This window comes from Otolemur garnettii, unplaced genomic scaffold (assembly GCF_000181295.1).
Source record: "Otolemur garnettii isolate 467f Iridium unplaced genomic scaffold, OtoGar3 scaffold00048, whole genome shotgun sequence".
In the NCBI taxonomy this organism is placed as follows: Eukaryota; Metazoa; Chordata; class Mammalia; order Primates; family Galagidae; genus Otolemur; species Otolemur garnettii.
In genome coordinates, this window is record NW_003852443.1 from 12991234 (window position 1) to 13006093 (window position 14860).

The 14860-nt window shown below is 43.4% G+C and overlaps 1 protein-coding gene across 1 annotated transcript in view; it reads right to left on the bottom strand.

Annotated features, from left to right (window-relative positions):
• MAP3K20 (mitogen-activated protein kinase kinase kinase 20) overlaps positions 1–14860 on the bottom strand; it is a 191356-nt gene that overhangs the window by 30915 nt on the left and 145581 nt on the right. Inside the window, exons 12-16 of the mRNA XM_003791511.3 lie at positions 10125–10169; positions 8314–8344; positions 8077–8216; positions 3959–4021; positions 2958–3050 (exon numbers count right to left, since the gene is read on the bottom strand). Of these exons, the coding sequence (XP_003791559.1) occupies positions 2958–3050; positions 3959–4021; positions 8077–8216; positions 8314–8344; positions 10125–10169 (372 nt within the window). The remainder of the gene's footprint in view (positions 1–2957; positions 3051–3958; positions 4022–8076; positions 8217–8313; positions 8345–10124; positions 10170–14860) is intronic.

Here is a 14860-nt window from a genome sequence, read left to right on the forward strand (position 1 = left end):
TTTGGCGGGTCTGGGCTGGGGATTCGAACCCGCCACCTTAGGTGTACGTGGCTGGCACCTTAGCCGGTTGAGCTATAGGCGCCGAGCCAGGAATTGGAATTTCAATTCAAAGCACTATTTCATAATGCTAGGGCATATCTGGCACAGTACAGAATTGGACAGTAATTTATTCTAGGATTGGTTTATGTAAGTTTACAGAAGGCTTCAATGTCATGGTCAGGTATAAGAACTAGCACACGTGTAATACAAAGTCAACGATAAATCTCTCCTCACCTCACCCAGGTTGGTCACACGCTTTCTCTTGCTGTTCTTTAATCAGCAATGACAATATTGTGCCTTATGCATCTCACACAAATGCCACGGAGAGAAATGAGGTAACATTAAATACTCAAGCTCTTTAGAAAGACGTGTTCTCAAAGAAAAAGCTTTCCACATTACATTCAGGAAATTCTTTTGCAATTACCCATCAACTCCTTCAAGCCTCAACAAAATACTCATCCCTTTAAAATAAAAAGAAAAGCTTTTCCTGATGGCCTTCACCCATTGCAGCTACTTCTTCATACTTTTAGCACCCTGGCATTATGTCCACATTGCATATTTCCCCTTGGCTCTATTACTTGGTAACACCATCTGTCCAGCTGCCCATGCTAGAAACGTCAGCACTTTCCAGGCCCTCTCTCTTACTCACCATCTCTCCAGCTAAGGATATAGTCTGGGCAAGCTGGTCACAGTGTGTCCTGGGACTCGTGGCACTGCCATAGCCATCCAGTGTGCTTCCATAGGCTGTTGTAGAAACTCACAGTCCTGTACTGTGGGCATTCATTGGTCCCTTGCCTATTTCTCTCAATAAGCTATGGGTTCCTTGAAAGCCAGGACTCTATTCTTTGACTTTGTATTCTGAGCATCTAGCATAGTTAGGCCAGGCACAAAGTAGGTTCCTAGTCAAGGCCTGCTGAATGAATGGATGAATTTATTACTCTGAATGGGTGACCAAGGAATGGCAGAATATCAAGCGTTTTGGCAATTTTAGGCCTTGTTTATAACCCATGATTTAAAAAGCATACTTGATCATGGTTAAAAACAGACTATTGTATTATAGCTTCTCATTTTTACTAAAATATATCTATTTTTATTTTTCAAGATTAATAAGTCTTTCTTTCTTCTTCTTTTTTTTTTTTTTGTTAATTGAAAATATTTTCTTGGCCAGGGATGGTGGCTCATGCTTGTAATCCTAGTGCTCTGGGAGGCTAAGGTAGGAGTATCGCTAGAGCTCCTGGGAGTTTGAGACCAGCTTGAGCAAGAGTGAGACTCCATCTCTACTAAAAATAGAAAGACTAGCTGGGCTTTGTGGTGGGCACCTGTAATCCCAGCTGTTAGGTAGGCTGAGGCAGGAGGATGGCTTGAGCCTAGGAGTTTGAGGTTACCCGGAGCTAGGCTGACGCCATGGCACCCTAGCCGGGGCAACAGAGAGGGAAACTCTGCCTCAAAAAAAAGAAAAATTAGAAAAAAAGAAAATATTTTCTTGGTTGAGACTGCCCTTCATAAATCTCTTCCAAAGAAATTCCTCCCTCTCCTTTTATCATCTACAAGCCATAAAAGGTTTAAACAAAGAGAACTCATAAATTAAGTGCCCTGGACTCAAGAATTCTAAAGAAGGCAAATTGACACATGCACTTTATTTACCATCGGATGAAGGTGTCCATGGGTACAGAATCTCAGGTGTAGAAGGGGCAGTGATATAGTTGGAGAGACAACTTTCCTGTCCTCTTTCTATAGCTGCTTTGAATAAGAGAATGAACAGCAATGATCCATTCGCAGGAGGAAAGAAAAGTATTCAAAGTATTCATACACAAGAAACCTGGATTCAGAGCAGCTTTCATTCAACCACATTCTGTGGCTCAAACAAGGGAGGTAAAGATTTCCTTTCAGCAGAAGCATCAAAATACTTGCAACAGCTCAGGGAAGACATGCCTTCGCCAGGTGTCAAGAAAAGTGAAACTCAGCCTCTTGCAACAATTTCCAACCTTTCCTAAGCACTGGTTCCTATGGAATGGCCTGGGGGCAATCATGGTTTTATTAACGAATGGCCAGTGGGTCTGCTGAGCCTACCCAGGCAATCGACATTGTGTTTATAAAATCCCTTGGCTTCCTCAAAGGAAATGTACAAATAGTACAGCTGTTGAGAGTTTGGGCTCTGGGGATAGAACAGTTTCCATTCAAGTCTTCATTCTACTACCCCCTATGTTGAACTCTTGCACAAGTTACATAACTCCTCAGAGCCTCAGTTTCCTCGTTGGCAAAATGGAGGAAAATAGCATGTACACCTCAGTACTGTATGTCCAGCACACAACAAATGGTTAATATGTTACCCTGAGTATTAATATTAGCTGTTATGATCATCTAAAGTAACACAACCCATTATAATTCTGATTCACCTGTTACCTGGGTCAAACATATTTTCCAGACATAACAATACGAAAGTACACGCCTGATTGAAGGGGTGTTGCTCATGTGGCCTGCACCCTATTGAGAGCTGATGTTATCATCTGGGCCTCCCTATTGCCTCCATTCTCAGAGTCGCTTACTCTTGGAAAACTAATTTCCCTTAAGAAACAGGGTATCAGGAAGCGGTGGTGTGAACAGCATGAACAGTATACCCAGCACACAGGACGCACTCTGCTGTCCTTCTCCGTCCAGGCATTGCTGTGAGTTACCTTGAGGTTTGGACGGCCTCACATAGGATTCTTCAGCTGACTGAGAAAGAAAGATTCCTAGCCTGGTTTACAGGGACAGCTGTCAGCCGTTCAGCTAAATTCTATTTTATAAAGTCTATAAATTTACTCGGAATCAAGTTACCAGCTGGTAGGGGGTATATAAAACCATGGAGTTATAGGAGCAAAAAAGAAGTAATTAGCTTGAAATTGATCCAAAGGTTTAAAAATATGTGTACGATTTACCTGTGGGCCAGATCCTGGTTTCAAGTGGAAACCGAAAACCAGTTCAAGGTTCACTATTTTTTCCTCATTTTCTTCAGGTTCCCCTACTGAGTCCTAAAACAGAAATCCAAACACCAATTATTCCAGATGTTTTTACTTCATAGCACTAGTGTTTTTCCATTCTAATCTATTGGTTAACTTTTGGTTATTTTGGGTTAAGCTATAAATTACAATTACTTAAAGCAAGAGAAACAACGTATTAGGCGTCTTTCAGAACTTTGCCAAATGATTTATATCAGATACTTCAAATTGAATGTCATTATCTTATATTTATCACAATGCATCTCACAGGCAATTTTACCCCACAAATGCACTGAGCACCTGGAGATGCACTGTAAGATTTCAACTTGAGCTTTTCACCATACCAGAGTCATCGTGCAGGTGCTAGAGCATATGTGGATGGAGGTCCAAGTAGAATAACAAAATGAATCTTCAAGGGCTTAGAGTTGAAAAACCAGAGTTGGTTTTTTTTTTTTTTCAAATGAGTAGAGTTCTGTGTTATTAGTTGCAAGAGTTTGCTGATTTTATTACGAAGTATGCCATATACCTTTGGATTATATCCAAAATATGTTAACTATACTAGTATGTTATTCAAATAGTAGACCTCCCACCCCTGATAAAAGTGATAATCCAGAGCTCTAGTGTGGGAATTTCTTCAGTGACTTACATGTTGAAAGGTCTCCAGGCCAGGTGGGAGGCCAGAGGTCCTGTAACATTGACACTTCTATCTCCTGGCCACTAAACTGAGGCATGCTGTTCTTATCTGGAACTCACTTTTAATATTTGAACTTGTAAGGAACAAAGGTATTCGATTTATACACACCTTAGCTTCAAAAGGCCTTTTGTTGGGCAGATATAGTTAAATTTCACTTCAAACAACTGTTCCCGATGTTGGCAAATGTAGGTGTGGCCGTGGCAGGTGCATGTGTGGTATGCTTTTAGTTAGAAAAATCCTTACTTACCTTAATTAGTGGTGGGAAGTGAAACAAGTTTAGGTAGTCATGGGTTAATTTCTCAATGGCTGACTGTAAAAAAAAAAAATCACATGACTTTATTAATGATTTGATAATGCCAAGAGGAGATTAAAACAATGGGTACATATGGAGTATAAAAACTTTCCTTATTTACATAGTTCATAAGTTATCGTGGAGATGTTAATATCTAACATCTATTGAGAATTAACCTGATTGTCCAAAGTCATGTGGGTGGTTTGTTATTATTTAAAGGACCAGAAAGATATTTTAAAAAAGTTAAACCAGTAAATAAAACCATTCTTCGAGCACCAGCAGAGTAGAGTCGTGAGAAGTTAATGTTCAATCTGGGCTACAGAATGCAGGTGTCACTCTGTGTAACATGGGAACAGGACGACACACAAGTACAACGCTAGATACTTTCAGGAAGGCAGAAATCTCACTCAACCTTGTGATATTGCTCAGGGCTTTTCTGTAGATATGGGTCCAACACTTTCTCTGCTAATGAAGCACAAAGAAATCTTAAGGGGAAGGAGAACAATTTATACTATGACTTTTTGGATACTTATCATGGATAATTCAGCTTTTCTATGAACTTCTTATGCAGAGAGTAAAAAAGTGTCGACCTGAGAAAAATTAGATGCAGTTTTTCATTTTAAAGCAAAATGAAAGCTGTTGACACCTGACAGTGTAATGAACACTCACTGGGTGTTCTATCCTACTCCTTACACCTGGCTCCTCCACACAAGGGCCTGCAGGCTCAGGGAAGAAGGGAGCCACAGCAAGGTCACGGAGAGGAACGACCAGCAGGCAGGACACTCTTTCCACCTAGATCACCTCCCATTTAAGGACCAGGGGACTCGTGGAGAGGGTACACAAGACTTGTGCCTTCCTTAGTGAAAGAGCAGAGAACAAAGGTCACATTCTCACCATGGGGGTGTGTGAGAGAAACACTTCCACCAGGTACGGGGGAAGAGTGGGCTCCTCTAGTCTGGACACACTCATCCCCAGAGGCCCAGCTTGAAGTATTATTTATCCAAATTGCCCCAAGAGTACAAGCAGGGTCCACCTAGAATACGTTTCCAGTACCCCTTGCCCTTCCCCTTTCCCTCTGTAAGCTTGTCAGAAACACCCATGTTGTAGCTGAGTTCCGTGGCGTGTCCCCTCTTCCGCTGGCAGAGCCCCCCACCAGGTGGCCACTCTAAGCCTCAGCTCTGGCACAAGGGAGAGGGTACCCTCTGTGAATGACTCTTGCAGACTCACCAGGAGCTGGAGGGCAGTCCTAGGTCCTCCCAGATGGGGCCACCCCTTCCCTTGGATCTCAGGCAGCCCCTCTGGGTCATAAGGAGAGGACACTGCACGGATCCCAACTGGGCCAAATAATTTTTAACCCCAAGCAGCTGCTTTTAAAAAGAGGCTTTTCTCCACACGTTTTTTGGCTTCTCTGCAGCCCTTGACCCTTTGATCACTGTTTCTGTCTTCAAGCATTTCCCACCTTTGGCTGCTGTAACACCCTTCCTTCCTCATTTCCTCCTTGCTGGACAGGTCCTCCTGTCTCCCTCTTCTCTCTCCTGCTCAGACTCCCCTGACCTCTCCTCTCATGGGCATCCTTTCTGAAGGCATCTGGTCCTCCAAAGACAGAAGGCCTTCCAGCTGGGAGAAGACTGCTCTTGGGCAGGGCCATAAAGGTGTTCTGCTTTCTTTCTTTTTTATTACTATTTCTTAGTGAGGTGAAATCACACCCCATAAAATTAGCCATTTTAAATCGGGCAATTCGCAGCATTTAGTGCATTCACAGTGTTGTGCAACCCCTGCCCGTGTTTAGTGCAAAACATCTTCATCACCCACAAAGTGGGGGCTCCATACCAAGTCTGCGCAGCGCCCTCTACTTTTTAATCCACTTTAAAACGTACATAAGCAAAGTTTAAACACATTAATTGTTAATACTGCTAGCAGCTGCTCGAAGTCCAGACAATCCCCTCCCAATCTGGAGTCATAAGCTGTCCAGGACCTGGACCTGCCTCCCGTCCACTCAGTGTGGCCAGTCCTGCTGTCCACCCATGTTCCCAGCAGGCTGAGTTGTTTATTGCCACCCAGATCAAAACTGATCTCTGCTCCTCTACGTTCTCTTCTATTTCTTTTTTAACTCCTTATCTCTCTGTCTAGACCAGTGGTTCTCAACCTTCCTAATGCCGCAACCCGTTCATACGGTTCCTGTGGGTCACGACCCATAGTTTGAGAACTGCTGGTCTAGACTCACATTCTTTCCTTTCTTGCTCTGTCTACATTCCAAATTCTGTCCTTCCTCCAAGATCCAGTTCAAGAGCCACCCACTCCTGAGGCTTCCTCTTCCCCTGTCTCTACACCACCCCTCCCAAGTCTAGGTCATGAATCCCCTTCCCCTCCAACTGCCTGAAAGTTATATGTGCACATTTTATCTCTTCTCTGGATGTAAATTGCATAACTGCAGAGTTCTTCAAATCTTCACAGGCCTAGCCTTGCAATTAGCAGGCGGTCACTGAGTTTGCTGAACAATCAACAGTAAGTTTGGACGCTGCTGGCCTCAGCGATGCCAGCCAGCATGGGGGGAGTTCTTTGGCTGGCCACCTCTGGGAATATTTAGGTCTTTTGGTACAGCTCATCACCTCTTCCTCCTAACTGGTCCTTAAGAAATATTGGTCCTCTTCAAAGACAGCAGAGGGGAAGGGAAAGTGGAGGCATCGTATTTGGTATCTGCCAAATAGGACAAGATTTACAAAATTTCTCTTTTGAATTCTGAAATGTCTCTGTGCTGCAGAAATTCCTACTGTGGCCCACCTAAGCCCACGCAGACTTTCAGGATAGACTTGCCCACACCCAAAGGAAGAGATTAAATTCTTTGCCAGTCTTTGAAATATATGTTTATCCACAAGTTTTCCTGTCCATGTTCCAGAAGGGAAATAACAGCGAGGTGCTCTTTCTCCAGTGGAGGTGGTCAGTGCTACGCTGCTACCCAGCGGGTGCTGAGGGACAGTACGGGTGTTCCTGGCACGGATCTAGGGGCCGCAGAGCGAAGTGAGTGGGTTCTCTGTGGACCTTGACGGGGTTTATCTGGAAAGGCCAGTGTGGGTAGCTCTGAGGTAAGGGGAAAATCAGCATGCTGGAAGGGCCTTTGTGAGGACGTGGATTTGGATAGGAAGCTGCTTTTTCTACACATCCTTCTTTTTCTCTCTTGTTTCTGACCTGGGCACACCCTCCACCTCCCCACACCGGGGATGGAGAAAGCTTGATTTTATCTGTGTATCATCTCTCTTGAAACAGGGATAATAAGTCCACACAGATGCCAGCAATTCTTACTAGGATTGAATAACTAAAAAACAAAACCCCCGCCTACCCCCCCCCCACATAAAACAGGTGTGGTTGCTGAATTGCAAAAAAAGCAATAATGGCAACAACAAAAACAGGAGTTTAAATCTTAAAACTACTCAGGATTGACGTTTGGGGGGAAATGCTAGGATTTCCTAAAAGTGGGGATTAGAATACACACCCGGTGGGGTCTGTCCTGGGTCACACTGAGGAAGATCGCAAATGACTTTAGGTTACTGCAGTGGCTGGGGGTTCCCTTGGGTCATGCATGGAGTCACTTCCTGGATTCCTGGTGGATGCTGCTCTCCGGGCCCACACTGCCTTGGTCTGTGCTTCTGCCTCCCTCAGCAGCTCTTCCTGCCCACCCCCATCGCTGGCTTACCGCCTCCCTGTCCCCCACTTTCTATTGCCTCAAGCTTCTCCATGGAGGCCTCTCCTCGGCCCAGCCCCGCCTCACCTTCGTGGCATTCTTCTCAGTTGCCATTGTCCCATTATTGCATAGGTCATACCTGTTTCCTCCACCAGATTGAAGACTCCCTGCAGGCGCAGGGTCTATGTTCAGGTGAGCCCCACTATGCCAGGGATGAACCCTTTTGCTGTTGGATTGTGAGGAGGGAGCCGGGGGCCCCTGGGGACAGCTGCTCACCGGTGGGGAAGTGTGTCAGCACTGGAGCCACCAACACAGCAGCCACTAACTCGAGATCTGCAACCTGGCAGGGGCTCGGGGACGATTTGTGATGGAATGTTCTCCCTTCCCAAGGTACCTTTAAATGAATGATATGCCCCTTGGAGACAATGCCCATGTCTTTGAAGTCTTCTTCCTCCAGAAGCAGCAGCCGCTTCCCTGTAATGTTGTTTTCTTTAAACAAGCTTGCATACACACTCATCTCTGCTGAAGAGTCACCTGCAGGAAGAGATTAGAATGCAGAACAAAATTAGACTCAATTACATCCAGAGCAAAGTTAACGCCATGAATTAAGAAGGTAACTTATTCCACTTGCCTTTTCTGACGAGCTGCTGAACCCAAAAATACTGTGAAAGAGAGGACATATATGGTTTTGAAGATTTGCACATGGTCGGTGTCCAGTTTTAACAGTAAAGCACATAATTTTTAGTAGCTTCAAATATCTTTAATTCCTGCTGTACCCATGAAGGTTAAATGGTGGGTTTTCTCTTTGTAGTTTTAAAACCTTAAGCTTTCAAATTGGGGAAATCTTTCCCTTCAGGGGTCTTGGATAGTTTACAGACTGTTGGCTTTCCTCCTTCCTTGGGAGATGTTTTAATATCTTTTCTAACTTGTAGTAACCTTTCCATCTGTGTGCCGGTGGTCCCCTGGATTGCTGAGGGGCACAGGTTTATTCAATGAGTAATGAGAATCACACAGCAGTGGACAGTGAAGAGGACAGAGTGAGTCCATCCTTCCAGGCCTGGTCATTAAGTAGCCACATGGCTCTGGATAAATCAAAGTGTGGAGCTGTCTGAGTAGAATGAGGTTGGACCCATTGACCTTAGTCTTCATATGTCACGTGACACAAGTTTACTGGTGTCCTCCCCCATTATGTGGAGGACGAGAGATAGGTAGGAGGCCATCTCTGATTCCCTCTGATTCTCTTGGGAGCCCTCAACCCTGGAATTTTATTTAAGTGGCCTGGAAACCACTCAACCTCAGAGTAAAGACTAAAAATAGCTGTTAGAACTCGGTGCTTTTCTAAAAATTTCTTTTCAAATGAGAAGCTGGGGATCAAGAGATTCTATCAAACCCAGGAATAAAGGAGACCCTACGTCCTCTTTCCTTGTGAAGCCAGGCTGGCAGGGAAGTTAGAGTCACCGGGGCCCGGTGAATAAACTGGTGCCAAGTTTCCCTGCTCTGCAGAAGCCAAAGAGGTGAGCTCATGTTGAGAGCGGTTTTACTTCATGAGAACACAAAGGGTGTAGGGAAAGCCAGGCCCGGAACCAGCCTGAGCCAGATAAACAGACCTTCCGCGGAGTTTCTAACAGAGATGGCACCTGGTCTGTTCTCTGGGGCGGGAGCCATACTTGCCAAGGCTGGCATCGTATCTGTTTTTTCCCTTTGTGGACAGGCATAAGTTCTCGAAGCGTCTGATCAGGAATTCTCCTTCCTGCTCGGTCACTAAGGAAGCAGATATGGAGGCTGAGCAGGCTGAGCAGGCTGAGCAGCCTCAGTCCTCAGGGTTTCTATCCAGAATGTGGAGTAGAGGCTTCTGTGGACCTAAACAGTTTGCTTGCAGCCTCTCAAAAACATGGAGCTTCTCTGGCTACAGCTGCAGAGAAAGTCTGGGTGTGCCGGAGTCCATTCTCCTCGGGAGGCCACAGTAGGGATGGCAACTATGAAGCTGTCACTTTCTGAACAGGACTGGGGCGGAAGAGGACCCAGCTCTGTGTAATCCCAGCCCAACACTGCCCTCCCCTGATCCTTCTCTATCTGTCGTGGGTCAAGTCCATACCTGGCGTTTTGAGAAAATTTATGACCCACTTTTTTCAAGTATCTTTATTTGCTATCTGGAGTCACAAATTTTGTCATTGGTATTTATTATTAAATATTCTGAAATATTTTCAGAGAAAACAGGGAGGGAGAATCCTCATATAAGATTTGAAGAAATACTTGTTTTGCTCTTGAGACCTTATTTTCCATCATTATTGCATTTAAAATAGAAAAAAATTGGAATGTGTCAACCTCTCCTAGTAAGGCTCTCCTAAGGCTCAGCTCCCTCTGGCAGCGTTTGTTAAACATGTGGACACATGTAGGAAATACCTGCCCAGGTCAAAGGAGGCATTAACGGAGGCAGCTTACCACGTCGTCTTCAGTCCAAGCACCAATCTCAAAGGAAGGCAGCAGCTGCGTGGAAAATATGCATGAAATGAAAAAAGAGGAATATTATCACTGTCTTTTTGGTTTGTCCTCCCGTCTCAGTCATTTAGCCCTCAGCTGCTGCTCTGGCTTGCTTCCTCCGGCAGGGTAGGTTGAATGGAAAATCATTTCCCTGACCTTAAGAGCACCCAATGCTCCAAGGATTTTGACCCCAGAGGCCAGTAATGTACATCAGTCTCTCAGTAACAATTTATTGTGTGTTGGGAGCTGTTTCAGGAGAGATTTCGTGCAACATGACATATTCCTCTAGATACGTGGCACCCTCACAGTGGTTTTGCATCCCACAATAGGGCCTTGGCAGTCAAGGAATTTCTGACATTCGTCAAAAACCAGAGCCTTTCTCAGAATTCTTGGACAAAAGGAAAATTGGTTTGATTATTAATGAAGATTCCAAAGCAACCATTTGGTAACCAGATGATGTATCACGCTTAGCCTCACAGGGGGCTTTCTAAGTGTTTGAATATTATCTCATTTGTGTTCTATTTTTTAAACCAAATATTAGCATCCATGGATGAAGAAGGACATGTGAAATTGGCACTGTCTTGAAATATGTGGGTCCCAAAGTTGCGCTAACTGAAACAGACAAAAACACTATCTCTCTGTCAGGTTCACAGGTGAATGAAGACTCACAGAGGATTTAAGCCTGCACCATTTTCACAGCCAAAGAGCCATTCTCATTCAATATGTGCCCCGTGGCCATAATCTAAATCATAAATTCTTACATCATTTGAACAAGTCTGTATCCTACAATATGAATTAGGCTTTGGTACAGCCACTAGCTTTCACTCACTTAACTAGCCAAAGTGTTCAGATTGCTCATGAGATAAAGCAAAGGGTCACCTGTAACAGACAATATTTTTTTGCAAGTTAAAAAAAAAGTTGAATTTGGTTGCTTTTACTACTAGTATAAAAATCAGAGGGTGGGTGAGTTAATCCTAACCTGTAGGTATTTATTTTGTACCCACATGTCCAAACTCTGCTAGGAAAGGTACAACCCCCTGGCTTCAAGGAGCTTTGAATTGGGGGGTGAAATAGGTATAGAATTTACATGGGGGGAATTCAAGGCCACCTTCATGTTGGTTTACTTTGTGCATGACATGGAGTATCTGGTAATTCTTTTTTACTGAATAATTTCATAGAATGGATAAAATTGAAGGGTGCATTTATTGAAATGGTGTACCAAAGACTGATGGAGTCACAAGGGTTTTGGAGTTTCTGGGACAAAGGAAGGCAGGTGGCTTGAGCTGGGGGCTGCAGGGCAAGGAGGAGAGATTTGACTCCAGGTGAAGAGAAGCAACAAGGGAAAAACTGTCAGAGGAAGGGATGGGTGTAGCATGATCCCCTAACTGGGGAGGAGAGGCAGTTAGGTTCATAGTGGAGGAAAAAGGGAAAATGAGGCAGACTCGGGGGGCTTCAAGCAGAATTTTTAAAAAATAAAAATGGAATAGTTAAAATAAATAGGGATGTAAAGAGTTTGAGTATCACAGACAAATTGCAAGGACATAAAGAATACACTGTCATCAATACTATTCTATGTGGACTCTGCTACCCTATGTGCTCTACTCCCCTCTAAAATTGTTCCTTTGCTCCCTTGAAATCAGGTGCACCTGCTTTCACAAAGGGTAAAAGAAAGGCTTGAGGAATGGAACCTAATGCTGAACTTGATCAAAGATAAGTTTTGTTTCTTCACAGGGCAGCTGGCTACAGCTGCAGAAACATGCCCGTCCCTTCTCCCATCACGGAAGCAAATGTGAAATAAGGAATGTTTTTTGATTAGTTCCAGAAACAACAGGCTGGGTTACAGAAATATTTCTCTGCATCAAGGCTGGCTTTTATAGGAAGGGGATGGGGGAACGTGTAGTGTTTTTATTTTTATACAAAGTCCTAAACCAAATTGAGAAATAAGTATTTCTTGCATAAAGGTTGTAAATGAAACAATCAGAATCAATAGCTTTGGTTTGAATGTCAAAAGGTGAAGAGAAGAGTTCTCTTGCTCCCTGAGGATGGCTCATCAGTGTGAGCCCAGGAAGGCCTTAGACTCAGCCTGATACTCCCTCCAGCAGGAGTCTTCGCCACAGCTTGCAGAGATCAGCGGGAGGAAGGCTAGAGCCGGGAACTGCTTCGCGAGGGTCTGACTTTGGCAAGACAGGGGATGAGTTAATGATCTCCAGCCACACACTGGCTTACCATTGCCTTTATGTTTTCTGTATCTTGTTAACAGATCAGTGTATCTGCTATAGGATGAGTTCTAAGCCTTTCTGTCTTTCTTTGGGGATTAAAAAAAAAAAACCCCACCTCATGACTGCCCCATCACTTTACAAATTCATTATTTCCACTCCAAATGAATTCAGGAGAGAAAAGCTACCACTCGTGTGCATGTGTGTGACAATGATTCCTTCAAAGGATGTTAGGAATCCAATCTCACAAAGATCTTACATACACAGCAACACATAACAAAGGGGTTTACTGTCAAAACGTTTATTGCAAAATGGAGTCTTAGAACAAAGGAAAGCAAAGAAAAGTTCACATCAAAATGAAATGTATGACACCAACTTGGATTTCTGAATACATCGTGGACTTTGCGTTGGAATATCAAATTCCAACTATAAAATCAGTAACTGTAGAGTCTTACCACACAAGAGTGAAATTTAATCTTCCATACAAACATTATACAAGATATTTGGCATAAGACTTGCTCAGAATAACATTGCAATAGAATAACTGAGAAGAAGTTTTTGTTAAAAAAAAAAGAAAAGTGATAATGCCATCTATTCAAAGCTCACACTCAAAGAATATAAATATTTTCTATTATTTAGTACACATTTTTTAAAAGAGCACAAAAGCAGTATGTGCAGTGTATCGTATCTGACATTAAAAGATAGACTGCTCTGCACACAATGTAAAATAATTAATGGAGGTGCTTGAAACTCTAGTTCTGTAGTAAATAATCACATGCCAGAACGCTCCTCACTGGTAACAGAGCAAACGAAGCTGGGGTCGCAGGAAACTGGGCTCATCCTCTACATTTCTTGACAGACACTCTTTTTTTATCGCAGAGGTATCACAGAGGTGTTGTGTCTAGAGCTGTCAGGCTATGCTATGATTGAAAGAACTGAATAGATTCTTCTCTCTGGCAAGGCTTATAATCTTAACAGGAAAACAGTCTTACTGCAAAGCTGCGAAGGTGCCTGATTATAGGAATATCATGATCTATTGTACATGTGGTATGGTGAGGCTACTACTTTCAAAAGGCGGCCCAAAAAACTAGTATAACAAAACATTTAAAAAAAAAATCAATATTTAACTCAGAGTAAGTTTTCAAACTATCTTTCGTAAAACTCCTACGGCCCTAATGAAAACTTTGAAAAATAAAGTTATGTACACAGTGCTGTGAGAAGTCATTCTGGGTCTCTCCTAAACCCTCCCCCATCCCCAATTCCTTGGTTTTTAATGGGGATCAATAGGTTTGAATGTCTCAGCTAGTGTTACTGTCTGACAAATCCATTTCACGTTAAAAATACTGGCTAAAAACCCGCCCTCAACATTTCCAGAGCATCGACAATAGCAAACTTGGTGCACTCTGCTCCCCTTCCTGTTGGTGGTTACTGACGTAAAATATTAAAACGTGATTTTGCTTAAAAAGAGAGACCACTAGGAAAAGAGGCCTTTTAAATTAACCTGGCTACTTTGCAGAACTGTAGTTACCTCCACAAGATGTTTGTTTTTCTTTTAAACTGTGGAATCTGTATAATAGGTGAATGAATCTGCCCAGGTGAATGTCGTAATTTCATGAAGTTTCCTCACCAACATTCTTCAGGGAATGGAAACTATTTCCACAACTACTGATTTCAGATAAAGCCACAAACTCACAAAATTCAGATTGTGTAGCTGTTGTGGTTTTAGAAATGCAATTTTTGAATTGGGTAACTTTGGGGGAAAAAATAATTATATATGAAACTCTGAAACTGCCAGGCTTAACATGTTTCTCAGTGGGGAAGGGACAATGCGGCTGGTCTTTTGAATGGGAGTCTTTACTGAGGGGACTGGACCCAGCATGCAGGATGTCACCATTCCTGGCACAGGGCACCAAATGTTACCTTAGTCTCCAGGACAACCAAAAATAGGCCCCAGCGCTCCCAACACCATCGGATGATAGCACTGCCTCCCTCCCCCAGCTGAGACCCACTTGTAGGGTTTCCTTTAATTCTATAGGATCAATTTTATGAGTAAAGGCAATACATTTCCAGTTGAAAATTCACAAAGTTCTATTTATATGCTTCAGATTTGGGGGATGTTTTCCTATTTTCAAACTACTAGGAGGACACTGATCTGGAAGAGAATGTGAAACAGCCAATGCTGTTTGACAGTGATCTATAGTCCAGTTCTAGGTGGAGAACGACTTCAATCTCCTGACTGAGGCCAAGGTTCTAAACCCCTCCAGTGTCCCGACGATAGAGCACTGAGCTGGCCAGCTCTGAAATGTTGGTGAGGAACCCGGCAGCAGGTAAGAGAGCAAGGGAGGGTTACCGGTGAACAGTAAACCTGGTCTGAGTCTAGATTCCTCACACTTTTCTCTTTGGCCCTATCTGGGCCTACTTTTATTAATGCATCAAAACTTTGTCTAATCATATGGATTTATATGTAAATTAAGAAAAATG